General features: G+C 47.1%; 1 protein-coding gene across 1 annotated transcript in view; it reads right to left on the reverse strand.

Moving 5' to 3' along the window:
• Nucleotides 1-779: 779 nt before the first annotated feature.
• Nucleotides 780-24,738, reverse strand: part of NOC2L (NOC2 like nucleolar associated transcriptional repressor) — a 418,727-nt gene continuing 394,768 nt past the window's right edge. The window contains exons 18-19 of the mRNA XM_086921428.1: nucleotides 17,357-17,503; nucleotides 780-2,033 (exon numbers count right to left, since the gene is read on the reverse strand). Coding sequence (XP_086777554.1) covers nucleotides 1,909-2,033; nucleotides 17,357-17,503 — 272 coding nt within the window. The 3' untranslated portion in view covers nucleotides 780-1,908. The remainder of the gene's footprint in view (nucleotides 2,034-17,356; nucleotides 17,504-24,738) is intronic.

Genomic DNA, 24,738 nt, shown 5'->3' on the forward strand with positions numbered 1-24,738 from the left:
GCAGGCATTAGGAATGTATTTTCCTTTATCTACGATTATCATTGCTTTATTCTTATGCTCCCCAAGAACCTACTAAAGGTATTCTTTCACGTCCAGCAAATTCGAATGGCCAGATCTACACAGCTGTGCTATTGATTTAGCTAACCATAGGACATTGAGGCACCCGACTCCACTGCTTTCCAGACAACATCTTAACAAATATGCTATAAAACCGGGAGTACCAAACTTTTTGCTATCCAGACAAGGCGCATTTTAAGAGTAGCAGGGTGGAGGGGCACATTTGGCACCTCTATTATGGATTTAAAACTGCTTAATTCCACACACAGGGTAACCCCACTCTATTCTGAAGAACAAAGAGCTGTTTCATACAGTGGAACACACTGTATTTTTACCCCGGCCTAAGAGCACGGTGTAATAACTGGGAACTCACTGAAGATCTCTGCTGGACAAGGAGCACTGACAACTTGGCGCAGGCATATCTGCCACCCTGTGCACCTCTGCACTTGAGCGACCCTGTGTGCTTCTGCCACCCGGTCAACAGTCACCCTGTTCACCTCTGATTATTGCCATCCTGCACGCCTCTGGCATCTTGTGCACCCTTTCCGACACGTTGATTAGATCGCTAACTCTGCACATCTGTCACTGTCACCCTCTGCACTTTAGCCACCCAGTGCACCTCTGTGATCCTCAGCCACTCTGTGCCCTTTTATGCATCTCTGCCACCTTGCACTCGTTTGCCAGCTCTGCTTCAAGGAAACTGAGACATAAGGGACACAGGGTTATTTGTCCAGCTCTGCACCATTTTATTACAAAAATTATACTTGCTCTGAAAACAGTAAACCTTTATCCAACAAACACAGCTAGTGCCACATGAATCTTCTGGTGACCCACAGGGCTGATTCATGCCTCACAACTGCTGTTGGGCTGGGGGTCGTGGGTGAGGAGGTTTTTTTTTAACTCTTGCTGTAAAAGCGAGGGGGAGGAGTCTAGTTGCTGCCCAGCCTTAGGTAGGGGATACTCTCGCTCCTGCAGTGTAGGGTGGTCTCTGCTGCAGAAGCCATGTCGGTCACACTGATGCAGTGGACTTGGGGCTCTCAAACTTGCAGCAGATGTTTACTGGTATCAAAGTTGCAGCACAATTGGGGCTCTCACTGCTGGAAAGGTGTTGGGGTGACTCACTGGGGTCGAAACAGGGGTTGGGGAGATCATGCTACAGTGATACAGGTGGGATTAGGGGGTACGACAGGTGTGGGTGTCAAGAATGTGCAACAACTGGCGATGTTACAGATGCAGTGAGACTGGGTAGAATTTGCAGTAACGCAAAACTAGCGGGTGTGGGGTGGTCTCACTGAAGCAAGAGGGTTTCTGGTAACTGCAGGATTGTAGCATCTTATTCCTGCAGCAGGACTGGAAGTCTCACTGCTGTAGCAGGCTTTGGGGCCTCATCACTGGTGCAGCGGGAGTGTCACTAATGAAGCAAGATTTGGAGGGTGGGTGGTCAATGGAGAATCACTTCTGCGGAGGGGGTAGGGGTTGTGGGGGGTGTGAAGACTGCTGGGGACCTCACTGCTGCTGGGAGGCTGGGGACCTCATGCTGCTGGGAGGCTGGGGACCTCACTGCTGCTGGGGAGGCTGGGGACCTCACTGCTGCTGGGGAGGCTGGGGACCTCACTGCTGCTGGGAGGTTGGATGCAGATTTGAGGGGCTTAAAGGCTGCTGCAGGCCTGGGAGTCTCGTGGACACAGATGTTTGGGGCCCATCCCCTTGAGCAGGGCAGTCCCCTCCAGGCAGGCCCAGGTGGCGTGCACTGCTGCGCCGTCCCAGCCAGTCGTCTCTGCTGCGCTCCTTCCTTTCCAGCTGTTTTTCATTTCAGATAATTTATTTCCGCCACAATAAAAGTCCAAGGTCTCATTCATCGTCGGAGAAGCGCAGATCCTGCACGATGTCCTCGTCCCCCGCCGAGAGCGCCCGCAGGTCCGTCGGCGAGAGGGGCTTGGCGGGCACCTGCCGCGCTGCCCCCGCCTGCTGCTCCCCTGTGGGCGGAAGAGGACATAGAAATTCTGCTTTATCAGGAAGGAACACGCCGGCGAGGGCGGCTCATCACTAATTAATCACCATGCTCATTAATTTATTGTTGCCGCTGCAGTTTCCCGATAGCGAGGTGGCGGCGGGGGGACTCGGCGCCAGGCGCGGCCTGCGGGCGCTACAGTCCCCGGAAACCACAGACTGTGAACGCGGTAATCAGGCACCCCCACCCCAATGCCACCACCCCCGACAATGGGGCACTGCCCCTCCCTCTTGGAGGGCACGGGGAGGCCGCTATTGTTACACTCAAATAATGTGCAGACACTCTTAATTGTAAACCCACATTTCTAATCAAGGAAATAAAAGATATTCAGGGGGTTCTAGGGCTCATTTTACCCCCCTTAAACCAAAGACACAGCTCGCTGCTACCACATGTATTTCTGAGACTCCCCTCACACCCTACAGAGAAATCAAGCACAGCTCACACAACTCACTGAAAATCAAGACCCACCTCACTCAGATCGCACAAAGAAACCAGTCACTGCTCACACTCTAACCGAGAAATCAGAGCAGCACCTCACAAATTCAACAGAAACCATGGCACAGAGAAACCAAGGACACTCAGACATCCAGGAGAAAACAGACACGGCTCACACATCACAAAGGGACTTCAGCACCATGGGTTGCACATCACACAGACACCAGGGACAAACATTAAACTTTGGGCACACCACAAAGATCCCACGAAGAAATCATGGGCACGCCACACAGATCCCACTGAGAAATGAGACATGCCGAAGTTCCAATGATAAATCAATAAGGAATATCACACAATTCACAGAGAAATATATAACCCTTCAGTGCATTTTTTTGGTGGGACCCCGTCTAGTCTGATTATGGTTGATCCTCTTTTGGCTGCGAGTTGTGAAATCTCTGCATATTTCGGGTGCCCGACTGTGCGGAGTTGGTTGGCTGTGCCACGACCCACATGGTGAATTTAGGCAGGAGGAGGGAATGGGCTCACATATATTTTGGTGACTCAAATGGTGCTGCTTGCACGTGGAAGATTGCTTTATGCCCCACCCTCGCGTCTGTGTGGGCTAGCAATTCTACTCCTGTGGGATGTAAATGTAAATTGATACTTGTATAGCGCACTACTCACCCGCAAGGGTCTCAAGGCGCTTGTACGAATACCGCTGTGGAACCCATCCTGGCTTTCCATGTGAGGCGTCCACTTCTGGGCACCCCCAAGGTGGAGGCCAGGCATCCTTAGCGTTGCAGAGTGATACTCCATGATTGGAATAGGCACCGAGGCGAGAATTATCAGGTCCGTGGAATTTTTAACCCAAGACCCGCCGAGGCGGGGAATTGAACCCTGGTCCCGGGCTAGACCTCTGCATCAGGGTCTGCCGCTCTAACCATTGAGCAACACTTCTCCACTGCGTGGATGAGCTATCTGGTTAAGTGGAAATGCTGTATAGCACATACAACTTGTAGTGGGTGGTATGAAGAGGAAAGCCTAGACATTTTGAAAGTGTGCGTCTAAGATGCTTGTGCACAGCTAGAACTCCCTACTCAATGTGCCAGACGCTGAGGGAGGCTCCTAGCCTTTGGTCGCTCAAGTGGGTCTGTCCTCGCCTCAAAGCTTCCTTTGAGTCCATTTTCTAATCATAGCCACACTTACTGGGTCTGTGACCCATTCTTAATGAGGGGATGAAAAGAGGACTACAGCAGGCAAGATGTGTGGCGAGACGGTCACTCTTGCACACCTACCAAAGCACTGATGGGGATCACCCACCTAGCCCAGGTATCCATGATCATGATTTCAACCTTAAAGGACGGATTTGTAAAGAAGTCTAGGGCCCAGCGGGCGTGGCCAGGTGGTGCTGATGTGCAGCTGGAAGTTCAATTAGCCTGGGTGGTGGCTTGGTGAGGGGGTGGGGAATACAAGGTGTCCAATTGTTCCTGGACCTTGAAGGGCGCGAACAAGTCCAATGCTGTCTATCTTGACCAGTATTAGTAGTGAAAGCAGACCTCCCAAGCTATGCAGCTACTGCTTATTGTGATAAGCCCTCAAGAGATCAAAAGGGGAACGATTGGGAACTGCACGCTGACATATCACATATGACCTGGTAGCAGATCTATGTACACAGATTTAGAAACTCCAGTTCATATGAGACAGTGATAGTGAGTGTGTATGTGAGACAGAATGTGTGAGGGAACACTGCCTGTTAAAGCTGGCCACCTTCATGAAAGTAAAACCTTGAAGGGGTTGGTCCAAAATAATCTTAGCAGCATTGTGCACAAGACCGGGATGCATTCTTTTCATAGCATTCCTAACAAGTCCCAATGAGAAATAAGGACAAACTAGCTTCATTTAACAGAGAAGACATGGACATAAATAACAAATCCCACAGCGAATAAGAGGACAGAACCCCTCATTTTGCATAGAGAAATAGGGGAGAGAACTCGCAGGGAAAAAAAGAGAAAATAAGGGCAGTTATATTATGCCCAAGAGAGCGCTGGGTCAGACGCAGTCAATAAGGATGAATCTTCAAAGCTGTAGAGGTAGTAGCAAAACCCTCCCAGTTTTTCTATTTGTAATTTAAGGTGTTTGCTGCATTTCCCGTTGTTTTTTTACAGTCTGGGATCTCTGACCTGCAGAGACCACTGAAACAGTAACTTGAATGTGCACCAACTGTTCTCTGTGCTGTTGGTGACTGGCCCTCTCCATATTCACTCAACACTACCAGGCGGGTTCATGGTTGGTGGCTATCATGTTTTGCTCTACAATCTGCTTCTTGCAGGGGCACTTAGTTAAATGGTAGAAAAATATATATTTGTTTAAGGTTGCACAAGAGGGATTGGCCATCATGACTGACCCCAACATATAGGAGGGGTCTCACCTGGCTTGCTGTGAGGGACACTGAACAGTCACTGGCATTGCATTTTTTTTTTTTTTAACTTGGCCTGCTTGGCCTATGCTGCTTGGAAAAGCGCAGACGCTGCCCATTGTAGTGTGTGGCGAAGGGGCGGGACATGGGCTACGGCAATTGTCCTCTGACCCCTTCTGGAGTACTATATTGTACTACTCTGGGGATGTTGGGAGTTGCTGCTTGTGTCGGGGGACTGCGGTATGGCCTGGCAGCCCCGGCCCACCTCCTGACTGGTACCAGGGGGAAATACCGCTTATAGGCTGGCTCCAACATGGTAGTTTATGGGTTCAGCTCACATGCTGGCACCGGCTCCCTTTCCAGTGATGGAGGGAATCGGGCATAATGGAACCCAAAGCCACCACAACCAACAGATGCCATGGTCCAGCCAAACATCCTCACTTAAACTGGAGTATTGCTAATACACTCAGAAAAAAGTAGGTAAACCAATGAACCCTAGTAACAAACGACAGCTCATGTTGTTGAAAAGTTATTACAACAAACAATGAGTTAACAGCTTTTGAAATTAATAGGACAATAATAATGTATGTGCAGGTCTGTGAAAGAAATTAGAACATGCTGCGTACAACCTTGGATTTTTAAATGTACAGGATCGATCAGCTTCGTTTTTGAGACTGAAGTCCGGTAACTATGCCTACTCATGCTCCATTGAAATCCATGGGAGTTCCCTTGAACCACAACTGGTTATTCCTAGAGAGTATGGAAATGTGCATCAGACAAAACCTCTCCAGTCTGGTGAATGAACTGGCATCCCTGGCCCCTGGTGCTACAAGTCGATACTCTAGTAAACCTAAAACACCAAGTGTTATCTTAAGGCATTTGGGAGTTCCAAACAAAACATTTGAGAGGGGGGAGGGATGATTTGTTCGGAACAACCTAGAATTTTTATTTTCAGATAATCCAAGCCCCGAATTATGCCATACAATACTGAATTATAGTTAATCTTTCAGAAATAGAGACGCACAAAAACAATTGACATAGGACTCGCCCGAGGGTCAAAAATCCTTAAGATGAGACAGACTAGAAAGAGCAACTGAGTCAGATGTTGGGGTATGCAGAAAAGAAGAGAGGTTGAGATAGAAAAATAGACCGAGAAGGAATAGGAAGAAATATTACTTTACAATTGACTCCTGGGAAGGTGGAGCCATGGAAATTGCACGCTGAAAACACATTTTGATCTCGGTCAGGAAGCGATGAAGTGCAATACCGGTGCCCATTGAACCGGGACACAACAGCGGAAGTGTGTAAACCATTAACAAATAAAATACTCTTCAGGCCTTCAACCGAACTATAAGGTTGCAAAGGTAGCCGCGATTCCAAAGTGGAGGGAAAACCAGACACAAACATAAGAGGCCAAGGCACATCCTCACAGCGGCCCCTAAACCCAAACTCTCAATAGCTCAGGGCACCAATGGGGACCAGAAAATCTCAGGATGTCTCGGATGCAAGATAAAAACCCATTTGTATTTAACTACCTATTAATTGCCAAGAGCAAGGCCCTTCAGTGCCCTTGAAGGTAGAAGAATATCCTCAAACTAACCACAACCAAAACTGAAATATATCACTGGACTAAGCCACCAGGAAAGCAAAATACTCGAGGGGGCACACTTCTGCGAGTACCAGAAACCTAGCAATGGGGGCATTTTGCTGTTCAGTCATGCTTAACCTCACCAGGAGGTAGCCAAGCTTCAGAAACCACAAGGGAACTAGAAAATATGATTGCTACCAGATGACTTTCAAGCCAACACATTGTTTCACACATCCTTTGCAAGTGCAAAGAAGAGGCTGCAATAAACTCCAGGTGCACCTTGAAAACCTGAACCGAGATGGCATCAGCCTAAACCAATGTACCTTACTTTTGCACCCACAGCCCCTCCATAAACAATTTTAGCAATCTGAACAGTTCCAGAGCTATCCAAAGCTCCTCAAAAACTCACTTGATTACAGTTAGCTATGGGATAACAGTGAACCATCACCCCTATGTAATACTCTCCGGAAATTGTAAATACTGCCATAGACTCAATCAGTCTGGTGCAGCCTTCTCCAAAAGAGAATTTGGTTTCAACCACAGCACTGGGACAGCCCACCGTGATGTACAGATGTAGGTCCGTATACTGTCCAAAAGATCTCTGGACACAGCTCACATCCAACAAAACTCAAATTTCACATATACACAAACTACTTACATTGCTAATCTACAGACATACGGCCTTCAGCTACCCTACAAAATGAAATGATAGGTCTCACCCCGATAAAGTAATCAAGGCAGACTCCTCACCAATCAGTGGATTTTCTATAGGTGGGAAAAAATATTCAGTCTACAATTTCACTGTGGAACATCAAAAATCCCCCTCATCCCTATTGTTATGCAGTAGCTAATTACCACATTATTGCAATGGCAACATCTTGTTCTAGGGGAGTTTAATCAACGAGGGAGTCAGTATGCAGCACCACCAAGCGCCAGTCTCAACAACTATGGTTGGTTGGCGCAGAAAAAATAAAAGCTACGAGATGTATGCAAGTATCCCAACTCTGCATTTTTGCTCCCTCATACAAGTTACACTTTTTCACCTTGGGCACCCAGAGACCCACAGATACCAGCTCGAGTGGAGTCCCGATTAGGGTATGGAGATCTCAAAGTGCTGCCGCCCTTACTGTTGATGGACCAACCTTATTCCATAGGTTATGTAAATATCACTTGTTTGATGGAACATGGGGTGCCATCTTTTTACCGCACGGTGCTAATGAGGCATACTGCCCCCCTCTTACCAACACGTACAATCCATGTGATCTCTCATAATAACGTTTTATTTTAACCACTAGAAGCAACCCCATGACCTAGCCTTTTGGATTAACTCCTTCTGCAGCCCCCTCTAAGGTCAAAATGAGGACAGCACACCGTCAGCAAACTACCCAATTTCAGCTGCTTAGGGCACGCATCGGCCTCAGTGCACAGAAAAACAAAAAGTTTCAGGCTCCTCTCGGCCGAGTGTCATCACAAGAAGTCGGGAGGTGGTCCGGACAGGTGGGTCCACTCACTGCACCGCTGACAGATTCCAGACCTTCGAAAACCCAGTGCCGACCTCCTAGGGACCAAACCACCCACTCCCGAATACAACCCAGAACACATCTTCAAACCGTGAACACAACTTCTCTTCCACAGAGCAATATGTGGCATACCACTCTCAACCCGTGAGAAGAACCGAAATCAGTATTTCTAAAGTGAGAAAAATCAAGAATACATCTTTGAAACAGAGACAAATCGGTCACAGCAGTCATCTCAAAAGAACAACAAATTCTGATCTGTCACTTTTCACTGAGTGCAAGACCCCTCACATTCCACACTGAAACGACGACACGCCCAATCTCCCTGCGAGAAAGGTCGCACACACCTCTCACAGGTTAGCAACGAGACAGCGATCTAGGATTCTGGGAGAGACCTCTCTGGTACAAACTCAGACTGTCCTCTAAAATAGAGATCGATGCCAGAGAGTGCTCGGCGGCACACGCTTCTCAGAATCGGATCAAGCAGGTCCCTTTTAGAGAGAGTGGGCATCTCTCACAACTCCTGCAAGCGAATACTAGGCACCCGAAGCCCTGCTTGAAATTAAGGACATACATCTCTTCCGGAGAGAGATCAAGGACGGACGGTCTCGCCTCCACCCCCCCTCTCATGGCGAGGGACCTGCTGGCAGAGCGCTGGGTGAATCATTGCCTCTCCGAGGCGCAGCGATGCCTCATCCGGGCCCTTTATCAGGCTGCGATGATTAATGAGCGCGCGCGCGCCTCGGGGCTCGCGCGTCCTGTCCCCTGAGCTCCGAGCTCATTACAGGCCAGCTGCGCAGTCAGGCTCCGCCGCACCTGAGCGCGCGGGCCGGGGCAGCCGCCATGTGGCAGGAGAGGCCGGGGCTCGGCGCCAACGCGGCCCGGCGGGGGATGCGCACGTACTGTCCGCGCGGGGGGCACCGCTGCACGTGCCCGGGTACCACTATCTTCGCCCCGTAAATGCCCATGGTTTGGCACCCGCGCGAATCTGGGGGCTCGGAAGGCACACGAGTTACAGGCAGCATCCATGGCGGCCACAGGTACTCTTCTTGCCCTGCATCTGAGAAGCCAGTCGGGTTTTGGTACCCCAGGTACTCGGGGAAGCTTGGTCAGGCTGCTGTGGATTAGTGTAAGAGTCGGAGGAGGAGGCTTAATCTTGTGTAGACCAACAGAGAATCCCAAAAGAGGCACCCAGGTCCAGCACAAGTGAAGCGCGTATACAGGGCAAGACGACAGCTATAACTAAGGGGAATTTACACCCCTTTTACATTGATAGGGTCTGTAGGGGGCCTCACTACGAGGAGTGAAGGTAAAAGGCCTGACACTGGGCTGTAACCTGCTGCCACCACACACAGGCAGTCACCACATTCACTGTGGCAGCATTACACTCGGGTGCACCTCCTTTAATCAGATCTGGTATTTTCTGTTATGCATGACCTGAGAAAAGGAGGAGCAGTTCCACCGTGTTTGCAGGTTGTGACGTCCTCTGGAGGAAATCAAGGCACTAAACACATCTCAAGCCATAAAGCCACGGTCACTTTCTCTCTCTCAGCACTCTATGCCACCATCCAATTTCCCAACAAGGTACACCCAAGCATCTAGTTGCACACACTCACTGCCAAACCTGATGTAACACGAAATACAGCAAGACACAAACAAACAACCATGACAACAAGGCATGCATAAGACCTGGCCAAGCACAGCTACAACTGAGGTGGGAGAAAAGTGCCAGGGACAATTTTGCATCGCATCAAGCTATCACTGCAAGGGATGCAGAGGTCCTGCTCACCCCAAGTGAGAGAATATATGCTAGTAGTAGCAAACAATGTCACAACCAACGAACATGTTACTTCTCGTCCAATCTTTCTGGTGGATTCTCCACCAAACTGCAGATTCCTCACCTTAGAATACTCCCTAGGTGCAAATTTGTGTGTAAAAAACGTCCATGGTGGCGATCCTGTGCGCCACCTGTTGGCATCATGCAGTTTTGCACCTGACTGGATACTGCTACGGGGATGACTAAGTAGAGCCGCATAGAAGTGCACCCTTCTACAGGCACACAGCAATTTCTTATTTTTTTCTCTTGCGGCCTGATTAGCTTGCTGCTGGGACCACTGAAGCTTTAAATTCCATTGCAGGACATACATGTGCCACCTGGTGTAGCTAATAATGAGGATGCACTAGACGAAAAGGCCAAAATGCCTCAAAGCTGCTATTACCGAGATCCAGGAACTGAGCCTGAAACAACTGGCTCATGCCCAAATGTCCTGGCCGCATTGCGGTGGATGGAAAGCCCTGCCATCCACTATGTTAGGATTACCCCAAATGAATGGAAACATCAATGGAGTAAGGTAGGACTTTGGCACTTTAATAGTGAACCCAAATGATGTCAGGGGGCCTTGCCGTCGTCTGAATGTGGTACATTAGTGATCATGGCGAGCCTGCCTTCTACAGCCAGTTGCCAAGTTAAGGGAATACTGGCATCCTCAACCTCTGATAATGGGCAGTGACCACCACCACCGTCATATTTGCAAACACCAGAGGGGCACTGGCGAGACCAAAGGAAATCACAGCAAACAAACGCTACTGGCCTGCCTTGAACTGCAGATAACACCTGTGGGACTGCAAGATGGGTATACGAAAACGTGTGTCCTGCTGGTCCCAGGACACCATCCAGACACCTGGGTCCAGAGCAGACAGGATGTGGGCCAGCGTAAGCATCTTGAATGTGCCCTTCCCCAGGAAAGCATACAGGGGCCGAAGGGCCAGGATAGGCCTGAGACCCCACTCTCCTTCAGAACGGAGAACTAATAACATTAATAACCCCCTCCTCTTTCCAAGTCCAGCTTCTTCTCAATAGCACCTTTGGTGAGCAACAGCCACACCTCCTGTAGCAGAATGAACAGGTGCTTTTCTGAAACTCACTCTGGTGGGGGGTGGGTTGGAGAAATAAGGCAGGGCATAGCCATTTTGAAAAATCTGTAAAACACATTTGTCAGATGTGATAGATTGTCAAACAAATACAAATGTTGAATACTGCTCCCCCTTCCCACTACAAGCAATTGAAAGTGGTTTGGTGGCCACTTAAGCAGGGAAAATGCGGTTTGAAGACTGATGCCCCTGCTGTCCTGCATGCTGCCTGCCATATCTGCAGCTGTCCCTAGGAAGGTGGTGTCTATCTATATGCCAGCCCTCTCAAACTGCCTCTAAACTTTGAGTTGATGCAGAAACAGTTTGATGGGGTCAACAGTGCTAAGGAGCGTGTGCTGTATCTCTGCTGGGGATGCCTGCATATCACTTGAGAAATCTATGGCTCACAACCACTCATGTTGACGAAGGACAACAGTGGTATCAACTGCCCTCCTCGGGCAACCAGTAGTATGCAGACCTATGCGGATAGCATATCTGGCGGTATCCTGTCCATGAATCCTATAGGCCATTAGGTCTTTCCAAAATGACAGCAAGATCTTGCTGGCCATGTCCCATACAGCAAGTGTGTAACAGTCCAGAAGGCAAACTGCATTTAGGGACAGCACTGAAGGGTGGCAGAAGATAACATGGACTTGCCAAAAGCATCAATCCTTTTGGATTTCCTATCAGGAGGAGTGGTTGGAAATGAGTTTGGATTCCTGTACAATAAGACTCTCTGGTGCTGGGTGCTTGGGGAGAAAGTCCAGGTCACCAAGTACCAGTCAGTGACGTCTGGCTACCTGCCTTTTCTCAGACGGGCAACGACAAAGCTACTACCAAGTTTCCATCAATGCATCAGTGTGGGCATCATTGAAAGAACTAAGGGTTGAGATGTCACCGGCTTTGGCTGTTAAATCCGTTACCACATTTGTTTTAGTCTCAACAGTGAGTAAAGAATAGTTTCTTACCAGTCAGTGTATTTTTGCAGCTTGAAGACTTTCTGGATTCACTATGCTGTGCATTATTCCGCGGTCTAGTGGTTGGGTCTAGAATCGTAGTCTTTTTTTTCTCTCTACTTTTTTTTTCGTGGCCCAGGTGGGCGTCGACGTCCCACTATTTGATGTCCTCCTGTGACGTCAGCACGCTTCCTCCAGAAGCTCCCACCTTTGGTAGCCATCTTCGGATTCTTTTTTCTTGTGTTAATATTGTTTTTCCTCTAATTTCTTAATTTTTGTCCATATTTTAATCCCCTTCATCCTTTCTCATCTTTCTGGCGGAGGAGGGTGAGTTTGCTAGTGAATCCATAAAGTCTTCAAGCTGCAAAACGACACCGACCGGTAAGAAACTATTTGTTTTGCAGCGTGAATCTTTCTGGATTCACTATGCTGTGCATAGACTTTGTAGCGGTTTGCTGTTTGTGGTGGGTGGAAGATGAGCGTTGGTAGTTGAATATATGTTGAAGCACTTTTTATCCTACTTGTGCTTCCTTGTTCATTTGTATATCCACGCAGTAGTGCTTAGTGAACGTGTGCACTGAAGCCCATGTTGCCGCCAGGCAAATGTCTTGGATGGGTGTGTTTACCAGGAAAGCTATTGTTGCTCCCTTTTTTCTGGTAGAGTGAGCTTTTGCTGCTCTTTGTAGTTCTTGACCTGCCTGCTTGTGTCAGAATTGGATTGTTTGTGCGATCCATCGCGCAATGGTCTTAGTTACCGGTCTTCCCAAAAACCTGCTGGCGAAAGACACAAAGAATTGCTTTGTTTTCCTACAATCTTTAGTCCTTTCAATTGAATGCATCACTGTTCTTCTAGCGTCCATAGTGTGCAGTGGATGGTTTCTGGAAGAAACTTGGTATCTGTATTGCCTGGCTTATGTGGAACTTTGACACCACCTTTGGCATGAAATGTGGGTCTGTTCTCATTACCACCCTGTCATTGTGAGTTTGAATGTTGGGTTCTTGTAGTGTTAGCGCTTGCAATTCGCTCACCCTGCGTAGCGAGGTGATCGCCACCAGAAAGGATGTCTTTATGGTGAGCATATGGAGAGAAGCCTTGTGAATTGGTTCGAATGATGCTTTCATGAGATGCGTTAGAACTACATTGAGGTTCCATGCCGGTGGTGGCATCCTTTTTGGGGGCGAGATTCGTTTTGCCCCTTCCAGGAATCTTTTTACCACCTAGGATGTAAAGAAACTTTTCCCTGTTTCTCTTCTTGTATAGGTTACTATTGCTGCTAGGTGTACTCTTAGCGAGATGTAGCTTAGGTTGCTCCTTAGCAAGTGTGTTAAGTACCTTAGCACTGTCGATTCCCTGGTGATTCTCTTCTGGAGCTTTTCCCTGATGCACCATTAGGTGAACCTTTTCCATTTTGCTACATAATACTTCCGTGTGGTGGGCCTCCTTGCCTCCCGCAGCACCGCCAGTGTGCTCTCCGGGAGTTTTAGGTGTGCAAACTCTTCAGGAGCCAAGCTGCAAGGCTGAGGCTCTCTGGTTCTGGGTGGAGCAACCTTCCGTTTTGCATCAAGAGCAGATATCTTCTTTTTGGGAACTTGTGTGGTGGCCCCTGTGCCATTTCCACTATTTGTGAGAACCAGGACTGCTTGACCCACTGTGGTGCTACCTGTATTAGCGTCATGTTGCTGGTTCTGCACTTGCGGAGCACCCTGTGCAACAGAGGTATCGGGGGAAAAACGCAGGCAAATGTCTTCGACCAGCTTATCCATAGGGCATTCCCTTGGGATTGCGGACCTGGCTGTCTGGATGCGATGTATTGGCATTTTGCACTCTGGTGTGTTGCAAACAGGTCTATTTGTGAGGTCCCCCACTTCTTGAACAGCTTTTGAGTTTCCTGTGGATTGAGCTCCCACTTGTGGGATTCTGATGTCTGTCTTCTGAGTCGGTCTGCTTCCACATTGTCCTTCCCTGGTAGATGTATCGCTAGGAGGTCTATTTGTAGTGGGATGGCCCACCTCCATATCTCCTGCGCTAGCCCTGATAGTGCCACTGATTGTGTTCTTCCCTGCTTGTTGGTGTAGAACATCGTTGTGGCGTTGTCTGTTTGAATTAACACCCTCTGCCCGTACAGCTGTTTCTGGAAGGCTTTCAAGGCTAGGAACATGGTCTTCAGTTCTAGGTAGTTGATGTGTTTGACCGCATCGGTTTGTGTCCACAAACCCCTCACTTTGAGCAGGTTCATGTGCGCTCCCCAACCCATTTGGGAGGCGCCTGTTGTGATGGTCACTGTTGGAGTTGGTGGTGTAAATGGCTTCCCCTTTGTTATGTTCTCTTTGCTCCACCACGCTATCTACTCTTGCACTGCATGCGTAACAACCACTAGATCTTCCCAACTCCCTGTTGCCTGTGACCATTGCTGTTGGAGCCATTCCTGGAATGGTCTCATGTGGAGTCAAATATTGGGGACTAGGTGTATGCAGAACGCCATAATCCCCATGAGCTTGCTCACTGTCCTCACTGTCAGAGCTTGCCCCTTCCGGTATTGACGTGTCTCCATCAGTAGGGCGAAGGTTCTCTTCTCGCTGGGGAACTCCCTGCCCTGAATGGTGTTGATCTGTGCGCCCAGAAAGATCTTCATCTGTTCGGGCTCCATCGAGGACTTTCCCCAATGTACCGAAAAACCTAGCTCTGCCAGCGTGTGCGTGACCCGCTAAGCATGTAGTTTGCATTGGTCGTAGGAGTTCGCCTTTACCAGCCAGTCGTCGAGGTAGGGATATACATGTATTCCCTACCTCCATAGGTGCGCCGCCACCGCTGCTAGGCATTTTGTGAAGACACTTGGTGCAGATTTTAGTCCAAAGGTTAGGGCTGTGAACTGGTAGTGCGCTTTGTTGATGGCAAATCTTAGTAGATGTTTGTGTCTGTGGTTCATGGGAATGTGTAGGTAGGCATCTTTGAGGTCTATAGTGGACATGAAGTTCCCGTCCCTTATTTGTGGTATAACTTCCTGTAGGGACGTCATCTTGAATTTTTGTGTTTTTATGTATTTGTTTAGGAACCGTAGGTCTGGGATGGGTCTTAACGTTTTGTCCACTTTCGGTACGAGGAAGTAGTTGGGAGTACACTCATGTTTCTTTCCTTGTACTGCACTGTTTCTATTGCCTCCTTGTGGAGGAGTTCTTGTGCTTCCTGCAGAAGGAGCAAAAGCTCTTTTGGCGAGCGTGTTTTGTTGGTTGGCATCATGTTTGATGTGGTCTTTCCAGTTCTATACAGTAGCCAAACTGTATGATGTTGAGTATTCATTTGTCCGTAATCTTTTTCCACTCCTGGAAGAAGCGTTTGAGTCTGCCTCCTACCGGTGTTACATGTTCGAGGATTTTTTCTTTGTGTGTGCCTAATTGTTTTTTTTGAGTCTTTTGCTGTGCCGCCCCTCTAGAGGTGTTGTCTGGGTGGGCACGTTTAGTACATTGGAGTCACTAGGAGGCGGGTTGCTGTCCCCCCTCTTCTCGTTTGTCCCCATCCATTCGAGCACCCCTGAAAGGACTGGCCCCTTGGTTGGTACCGCCAGCTTTGCTGTTGCTGACCCTACTGTTGCGCCTGGTTGTTTCCATGATAAGTCTGCTGGAAGGCCTGGTGCGATGCTCCCGGTTGGCTTCCTCCCCTGCCGCCTGGTCTCCTTGAGGGTGTGCCCCTTCTCATCCCTCTGAACTGCAGTGCTCCCATTGACCTTGCCGTTTCATTATCCTTTTTGAGCTGCGGCAGCTTCTCGTCAACTGGAGTCCCAAACAGTTGTTCCTCGTTGAAGGGCGTGTTCAGAATATTGTTCTCGACATCCGGTTTGAAAACTGGTATCCTCAGCCAGGCATGCCTTCTCTCCGTCAGTCCAATCATCATAGGCCAGCTGGATGTGTCAGCTGCATCCAGGGCCGACTTTAGGTAGGTGTTGGCCATGTTTTTGCCTTCCTCCGCAAGGTGTGTTGCCCTCTGCTGGTATTGTTCTGGGAGGTGTTTGAGCAGCTGCCCGACCTCGTCCCAATGTGGGTACACGTACCTGTTTATTAGGGCATTGGGGTTCGCAACGCGCCAGTGAATCGCCACATTCCTCTCTACTTTCCTTCCCATGAGGCCTATTCTCTTACTCTCTTTGTCTGGAGGTGGCCCTGAGTTTGTGGGAATGTTGGCCCTCTTCCTGGCTGTTGACGTTATAATGGAGTCGGCTGGTACGGATCCCTGGATATATGCTGGATCTTTCGAGGAATGTTTGTATTTTTTCTCTGATCTAGGGGTGACAGATCTGCAGGCTGCTGGCTCCTTGAAAGCTTCCCTGCCCTGGTCCAGCAGATTTGGGAGCATGGGTAGGAATTTGCTCCTAGTTTGAGTGGGGAGCAGTGTCTCCAAGAGAAAACAAGCTTTTGGTTTCTCTTCCTCTAATGTAACCCCATATGTTGCTGCTGCGTTCTTGATGACCATGCTGTAGATGCCAATGTCGTAATAATACAGGCCATCTTTGTCCTGTTGCTCTGCTGGTTCAGGAGTTTTTGGCGGCTTCCTGGTGTTTGACTCCTCCTCGACTTCTGTTTCGACTACAGTCATGGGCTTCGGAGAGATGGTGTATCTGTTCATCCGTTCAAAGTCCTTTTTCCTCTGGAGGATGCTGTCCATTTCGGCCTCGAGCCTTCTCTTCTTCCTCTCCATTTCGGCCGCTTGTGTAAATGGGGTTTTGTCCATTCCTGCACTCATGGGCCCCCTTTGTGCACATTCTCCATTGGACGTCGAAGTTCTTTCGTTTTCTCACCCTCTTCGTCGTCGCAGCTCTGTGCTCCTTATCGGTATACCCTGACACAAAAGCGGAAAAAATAATCTGAAGATGGCTACCAAAGGTGGGAGCTACCGGAGGAAGCGCGCTGACGTCAAAAGAGGACACCAAATGGTGAGACGTCGACGCCCATCTGGGCCACGAAAAAAAAAAAAAGCGCAAAAAAGACTACAATTCCGGACCCAACCACTAGATCGGGAATAATGACTATCTGTCCTTGAGCTTGAATCAGACAAGGCCGATGCACTTGGCAGGATCTTCTTGGTGGATGCAGACTGTGCAACACCTTATCCCACCAATCAGAGAGCCACAATGAAATGCGGCAAAGAAAACGAGCATAAAAGACATTTACTTGTTCATGAAGAACACGTCTGTCTGTGCGAGAGCAACAACAGCACTACCTAGCCAGGCATAAAAGGGAACTGTTTTAAGAAGTGGAATGAGAGAAGTTCAGAACTGGGACTTCCAGGGGCAAAAGGCCTTATATGAATGTGCTACAGTAACTTTGTCGAGAGAGTGGTGCTTAGTTGTGTACACATACTACATCCATCCATTCATACATACACTACACAACACAACACGTTAATATTCGTGGTTCGATCAGGGATATCTTCAAACACTCTGCAATGCACAGCTGGATAGAAAGTCTTCTTACCCTCTGAATTTGAATCTCCTGAGAAATCGCCCTCGTCATCATCCTCGACCTCATACTGGCCCTCATCCTCGCTGCTCATGTCCGAGAGATCCTCCTCGCTGCTGCTGTCACCATCTGATTTTCGGGATGTTTTGTCCTTGGATTTTCCTAGAATGAGAATGGAGGATTAAGTGAGTACAGACCTCAGCAGTCAGTTACAGATAGCCAAAAAACGTGTGACGGATCTAGTATACAGCAGTTTTGTACTCATGCGGGTCGACAGCAAAACTGAACATTAACTAGCTTGTACCGCCATGGGTAGCCTGATTGCACAGATACTGGGCTAGGTCCTAAAGCACAAGCCTGACCAGGACCTTACCCCAACCCCCACAACAAAAAGTGTCTCCTAGAATATAACCAGCCTTGAGAAGAAGGCCTCAAACGCACACATAAAATAATCTGAAGCTGGTCATATCATCTCACTGCAAGAACCATGGTCTCTAAAACAGTGGAAGTTACAAGAATTTGAAACCACTGTCATACCAAAAACAGAAAACAAAGTAGGGCAAACCTCAGAATGTTTTCAGATTTACTGTTGGCTAAATAAGAAGAATCACATGAACAATGTGCGAACAACCACCCAAGCCCTGCTTGTAATAGATAATTTTATCCTCTATAGCTCTGGTTATAAAATCCGCTAAATTAAAGGGATTTGGAAATCTATTTCTCCTAATTCAAAGCTACATAGAAAGTAACTTGCTGGCACTAAACCAAGTCATCATAAAGGGAAATTTCAATGCCAAGCAAGGCAAATTTGGAGGGGTTGACGAAGACCTCAAGGAAGCAAAACCACCCCTAGGAACTCCAATTCTTAGCGTAACATATTCACGAAAAAAATCAAAAAGAAAGGACATTGGAAAACTTTTGTTCTATAATAGGCATGATCTCTGCATTCTTCAGGGTAACCAAGGAGAATCAGAACACTCCATCATTTTTGCAATAATAGAGTATCTGATTACATTGTAATCCAATTAGACGACTGGCCTCCGCTTCATAATGCAAGACTCAATGGGAGAGTCAAAAGTGTTCACAATCTCATGATTTTGATAAGAAATGCTGCCCTGTGCAAAGGACAAACATTGCAGGCATGCTGGGAAACTCTACTGTAATTCTAGAAAGAAAGAAACTATAATGTGGGAGAATTTATATAGTTGCCCTGGGGGAGTGGATAAGCCTAGCAGAAACTGCACGTCTCAGCAAAGATCCACAACAAAAACTGAAGACAATCAAACTTGTGCTCCTCGATCAATCACTGCTGAGAATCTTGTTTGCCTAATGAATATGAAAAGTGCCCAGGAGATTCCATACCCAAAGACATAACAAAAAGCACAGTAATGAATTTTTAATTATCTGATTCATGAGCGCCCAATAAATCAAAAAGAGCAGTTTGTGGTAGAAAAGACACCCTCTTCAACGGACAGCGGAAACCTAAGGAAAGCATATAAGACCCTAGTAGAAAGACATTGGGATTCTTCCACAGGAAACGCAAATAAATTCACCAGGTAGCAATGAATATTGAAACAAAACACTTCCGGAATCTGCTTTCCTGTGTATCTCCAGAAAGGATAGTGACCTGAGAATCTTCCAAGCCAGTTGGGTTGCTCACATCCAGAATGCTTTCTCACATTAAGATGTGGAAGAATCTTTGACCAAAAGAAATGTGAGCACTAGGTCAGATGCACTGGAACCTCGGAAATCCACTGAGAAGAAAAAAAAAAAAACGTTTTCAGACTGAAAATTGGAAAGACGCCCAGGCCAAACGTTTTCCTGAATGAACTGTTGAAATGCTTTCCGGACTGGTGGGTAAAAATATTAAGGAAGCTCATCCACTACTGCTCTGAAACTTGTATGTTCCACACACCGTGACTAAATAGATCATTGTGCTAATTGTAAGAAGGGAAAGAGGACATTCAGAAAATCATACAGGCCTATCAGCCTGGAAGAAGCAGAAGCGAAAACTTTACCAGCATTATCCTAAAAAAAGATACAGAAATGGGAAGGAGGCAGCGTCCTGATCGTGTACCAAGGAAGATTCCATCCCAAACAATCAGTGGATTTGTACAGCAAGCGCTTGTTGTCACCTGTGAGGTTATCCAGGCGCTCGCAGGGTCCAGTTGATTAGCCAGGTCTTCAGGCACTTTCGGAAATCTGGAAGAAACAGGAAGGTCCTTAGATGAATAGGTAACTTGTTCAATTTCTTCGCTGCTAGGTAGCAGAAGGAGCAACCTTTGCATCTGTTACGTCGGATGTGGGTGTTAAAGGCTATAGAAAGGGACGCAGGGCAGAGATGTCTGATGGAAGTTCAGGTAGTACTTCAAGTAGGCGTAACCGCAGTTGGGTAGGGCCTTGTATGCATGGATCAGGAGCTTGAGCCAGTGTAGTCGCCTGGGTAGGGGGTGATGTGGGTTCATCTAGCGAGATCCAGAATGAATCTGGCGGAGGCACTCTGTATGGTCTGTAGTCGAAGGATGCGGTCAGTTGTGATCCCCGCTTAGAGAACGTTGCCGTAGTCCAGTTTGGTGGAGGCGAGTGCATGGGTAATGGTGTATCTTGAAAATTCCACGAATCATGCGGAGGATGAAGAAGCAGGAGTAGGAGACAGAGTTGATCTGAGTCGTCATGTCCAGAATGATGCCTAGGTTCCTAGCATGGTCAGTGGGGGTAGGAGTAGGTCCAAGTTCTGAGATCCACCAGGATGCATCCAAAGAGGAGCTTTTGTTTCTGAAAATCAAAACCTGTCTTGTACGTGTTGAGCTTCACGCTCTTGTCCTAAATCCAATTGGCGACGTCTGTTATGCAGCTGTGAAAGTTGGTCTTGTTGTTAGTGGTGTCTTCGGAGAGGATGAGTTGTGTGTCATTGGAGTAGGATATGATGTTGAGTCCGTGGGTTTTTGGGATGCTGGCCAGATGTGGCATATAACTGTTGAAGAGGGTGGGACTGAGCAAGGATCCTTGGGGTACTCCACAGATGATGTCCTTGGGTTCAGAAGTGAAGGGGAAGGCAGACTTTTTGCGTTCTTCCAGTGAGGAAAGAGGTGTTACATCTGAGAGCAGCTCCTTCAAAGCCTATTTTGTGCAGCCTTCTGATGAGTGTGTGGTGGGAGACCGTATTGAAGGCTGCCAAGAGGTCTAGGAGGATCGGAGCCGCAGTCGTTCCTCGGTCAAGTAGTGCTCAGATGGCATTTGTAGCCGTGATGAGGGCTGTCTCTGTGCTATGGTATCCGGATTGGTAGGAGTAGAAGATTCTGTTTCAGATGTGAAGAGAGTTGTTGGCTGATGGCTTTTTCTAATACTATAGCCGGGAACTGGAGCAGGCAGATCAGTTGGTAGCTGTTGAGTTCACTGGGGTCTGCCGATGGTTTCTTTAATAGGGCGTTGACTTCTGCATGTTTACAGTCCTCGAGAAAGGTGGCTGTGGTAATTGAGATGACTATCATTGACCAGACTTTCATCCCCAAATGTTTTGCATCAACATTTGTTTAAAAACATTCTTTATGCAGCTTTCCTGGACTTCTTGCCTACTTTTAGCCACATCAACTGAAACAAACTTTGGCCAAAGGTGGAAACATTTCTCTGATCCCCTACCTGGCCTTACTGATCAAGAAGCTACATATAGACACAGCCTTGCAGGTGAGGCATGGAGCGAATGAAAAGCTGACGAAGCCCTGATGCTTATTGGCGACCTTATTCTTCAACATCTCAATAAATACCCTCCCAGAGGAAGTTTTGAACAAAGTACCTGAAACACCGAAAATTCTAAACATCCCAGTCCTAATCTTTCTTTATGCTCATGAGTCTGTGCTCCTGGTGTGAACCCTGAATGTCCTCCAGCCACTGCAGTTACATACTGAAAATTACTACAAGAAGAACAGCATTTCACTCAACAAAGGAGAAAGCATGGTAATGGTGTGGGGTTCACAAAGAAATCAAGATTGAAACTGCGATACCTACAAAGGGAGATACTACACATATTTGAGACTTTTACTTGTTTAGAGATAACCTTCACTACATCACCTCCAGGAAGGCAAAAGTGGAGGAATGCTCAGGGAATAATGTTGTTCATGCATTTCAAAGAGGAATTCTGCTCTACATACCATGTATGTTCGAAGCAAAAATGGACTTGATCCCCACCTCACACACATACTATGGTCAGATATGGTGAGAAAAATTGAGTCCAGGATTGTCACAGGAGAAACTGTAAAAATCTCTGCTGCAGATGGAGTTAGCACAGTTAGTCTAGTCAACATCCAGCTGACTGAGCTGATACTCTAGTCATACTAGTATGCCGGACAAAGTTGATGGGTTTTGCGGTCAAATGTAGCACAGCATGTTTATCGCATCTGATCAACCCATACCTTGCAGTGGGAAGTCGATTGAAAAGACGGCTCACATTCTCCTAGAGTACGGATGGCATTCCAAGAGTAGGACGATTTTTCTTGATGAATTCTAAAGTAAGTTTAATCCAAAGATCCCTTGAGGACCTACTCTGTTTATAGGAGACTGTTTCCAAGAAATAATGCAGAATGTTCAGCTTTTTGTTAAGGACAGCCTAAAAAATTTGAAGTGCAAACGTTACTGCCCTGGCTGCAACATTGAAGACTTTAGATGAAGCTAATAAGGCAGTTTCCAAGATATGCGCTTCCACAAAACAACCTTTTACTGTGGCTGGGGATACTCTTATTTTTCCTCCTTTTTTTCTTACGGCCAGGCTCTCATTCTCAGTTGGGATTACAGTCTAATACATTAATTATAGTGTAATCAATTAACTACGGACCATTATGCAATATAATTCATAATTCAATGCCTATGAACTGAAAAGACCACTAAGATTTACATTTTAACAAGAGTTCTAGCAGGTGTTGATTTTTCTGGTGGAGGGGTTTCAGATCCTCTTTAGTTTCATCCACTTTCCGTTCTACATTCTTCTCATCATAGATATTTGAGGATCTGATAGCTCCAGTTATTTTCTTTCCTAGTTTATTTTGTTCGGTTAGTATTTCAATGAATGTTTCTCTCTTTTGTATGCAAAGGTCCCAATGACCGTATTCCCAAAACAATAACGTAAACACTAGTCTATTGGACATGCTACAGCTGAGCACAGGACCAGCTAACCACTAACACAGGACCAGGGCCACTACAGCATGGGTACGCGCTTCATACCAGTTAGAGGCCGGCGCCTGTAGGTCAACTATTTGCGACACCATGACCTGGCCCCATACCTGCCATAGCACACCTTCGGCCTTCTTTCTTTTAGAACATGCCTTGATCACGTTGGGTGCCGAAATGCTCTGGGTTAGGATCTGGCATGTCTGTTTGATTAAACTGGATATTTACAGCTAATTGAAGACTTGTGGAGTATTTTGCTCACCGGAGTGCGTGTTTCTGCATTGCGGTGGCAGCCGGTGGTTAACAATGCGCGTATCAAAATATATATAGATATATATATATATATATATATATATTAATATATCCATACTGTTTGGCGAAAGTCATGCCGGCGCCTTCTCAGTTTGTGGCGGGCCTCGACGGGGTATCGCCACACCCCTTTAAATCCAAGCAATTTACCGTCTTTACTTCACAGACAGAGAGTCGAGGCCCAGATAGCTTTTCAAGTGTTTTTATTCCGCAACACTAACACTCTACGCGTTTCGCAGCTTCTGCCGCTTTCTCACGAGTGACACATCAGAGTCCCTGGCTATCATCTTGGTCACCTCACCTAAAGAAGTGTTCGGCACATTTATTTTTTAAGGGACTGCATCCTCCTGTATCACCCCGTGCTCCATTGAGCCTCACGATGACTGGACTGGGCACATTTTATCTTTTACAGTAACCAACAAAAACCATTGTTAAAAATTACACTGGACAAATCTTCACTAACAAAACACAAGCAGTCAAAAATCCTAGAGCAATAGAGAATGTCAAGAGGGGTAGAAGAAAGCGAAAGATACGGAAACAGGGAGAAAACAAGAATGGAAAGTAATATACAAGTACGAGACAAAGACAAAAGAGCAGGCTGGGGGTGGAAAGAGGCACAGGGTGGACTCAAGACGCAGGCAGCCTTTGTATTCAGGAAGCCCGGCATCCGGCCGTGCCAGGATGGTAAAAAAATAAAAATAAAAATAAATCACAGCCCTTGCCCTTATTTATTAATGTATTATTCTATAAATGAAGCTCTGAAGCGAGCTACAGAGATGCTGACGACAAACAAACTCATTCACTGAAACTTTTTGTGAATCATTTTCTTCTACGTTGATTACAAGGGCTCGCTTTACTGCATCGTTGATACAACTGACCTTTCTAAAAAAGCATTCTCGCGATAGCTTTAAATTCTGCGACAGGTAACCCGGCCCTACGCCTACTACTGCACATTGGATTGGGGTAGTGTAAAAATCTAACTCTCACCCTGTATCCTAAAACACAGGTTCATCCTGTATCTTTAAACATAGATTCATCCTGTATCTTTAAACACAGATTTATCCTGTATCTTTAAACACAGATTCATCCTGTATCCTTAAACACAAGTTCGTCCTGTATCTTTAAACACAGATTTATCAGGTATCCTAAAAATCAGATTTATCAGGTATCCTAAAAATCAGGTTCATCCGGTATCCTAAAACACAGGTTCACCCTGTGTCCTAAAACACAGGTTCATCCTGTATCCTAAAACACTGATTCACCCTGTATCCTAAAACACAGATTCACCCTGTATCTTAAAACACAGGTTCATCCTGTATCTTTAAACACAGATTCATCCTGTATCTTTAAACACAGATTCATCCTGTATCTTTAAACACAGATTCATCCTGTATCCTTAAACACAGGTTCGTCCTGTATCTTTAAACACAGATTTATCAGGTATCCTAAAAATCAGGTTCATCCGGTATCCTAAAAATCAGGTTCATCCGGTATCCTTAAAATCAGGTTCATCCGGTATCCTAAAAATCAGGTTCATCCGGTATCCTAAAAATCAGGTTCACCCGGTTTCCTAAAACACAGGTTCATCCTGTATCCTAAAACACAGATTCACCCTGTATCCTAAAACACAGATGTGCCTCCTGCCTGCCAAAGGCTGAGAGAAGCCGGGAGCGCTTTCCAACCCCACCATTCCTATCCGGAAACCGCAAGCCCATCACCCGCCCATCAAAGACACCCACCAGTCACTCTGAGGGGTGCTCCATAGCCTTATCCCCCTCCACCTTCCCCCCACCAGCCTCACCTCTCAGCTCCATTAAGAACCTCACGGGAGCAGATTGGTGGCTATTAGTTTGACTTTTAATACCAGTCTGTCAGAAAGCAGCAGTGTCAGGGGGCGTTAATCACAATAATGTCTAAACTATTAGGGG

Source organism: Lissotriton vulgaris, chromosome 5 (assembly GCF_964263255.1).
Source record: "Lissotriton vulgaris chromosome 5, aLisVul1.2, whole genome shotgun sequence".
NCBI lineage: Eukaryota > Metazoa > Chordata > Amphibia > Caudata > Salamandridae > Lissotriton > Lissotriton vulgaris.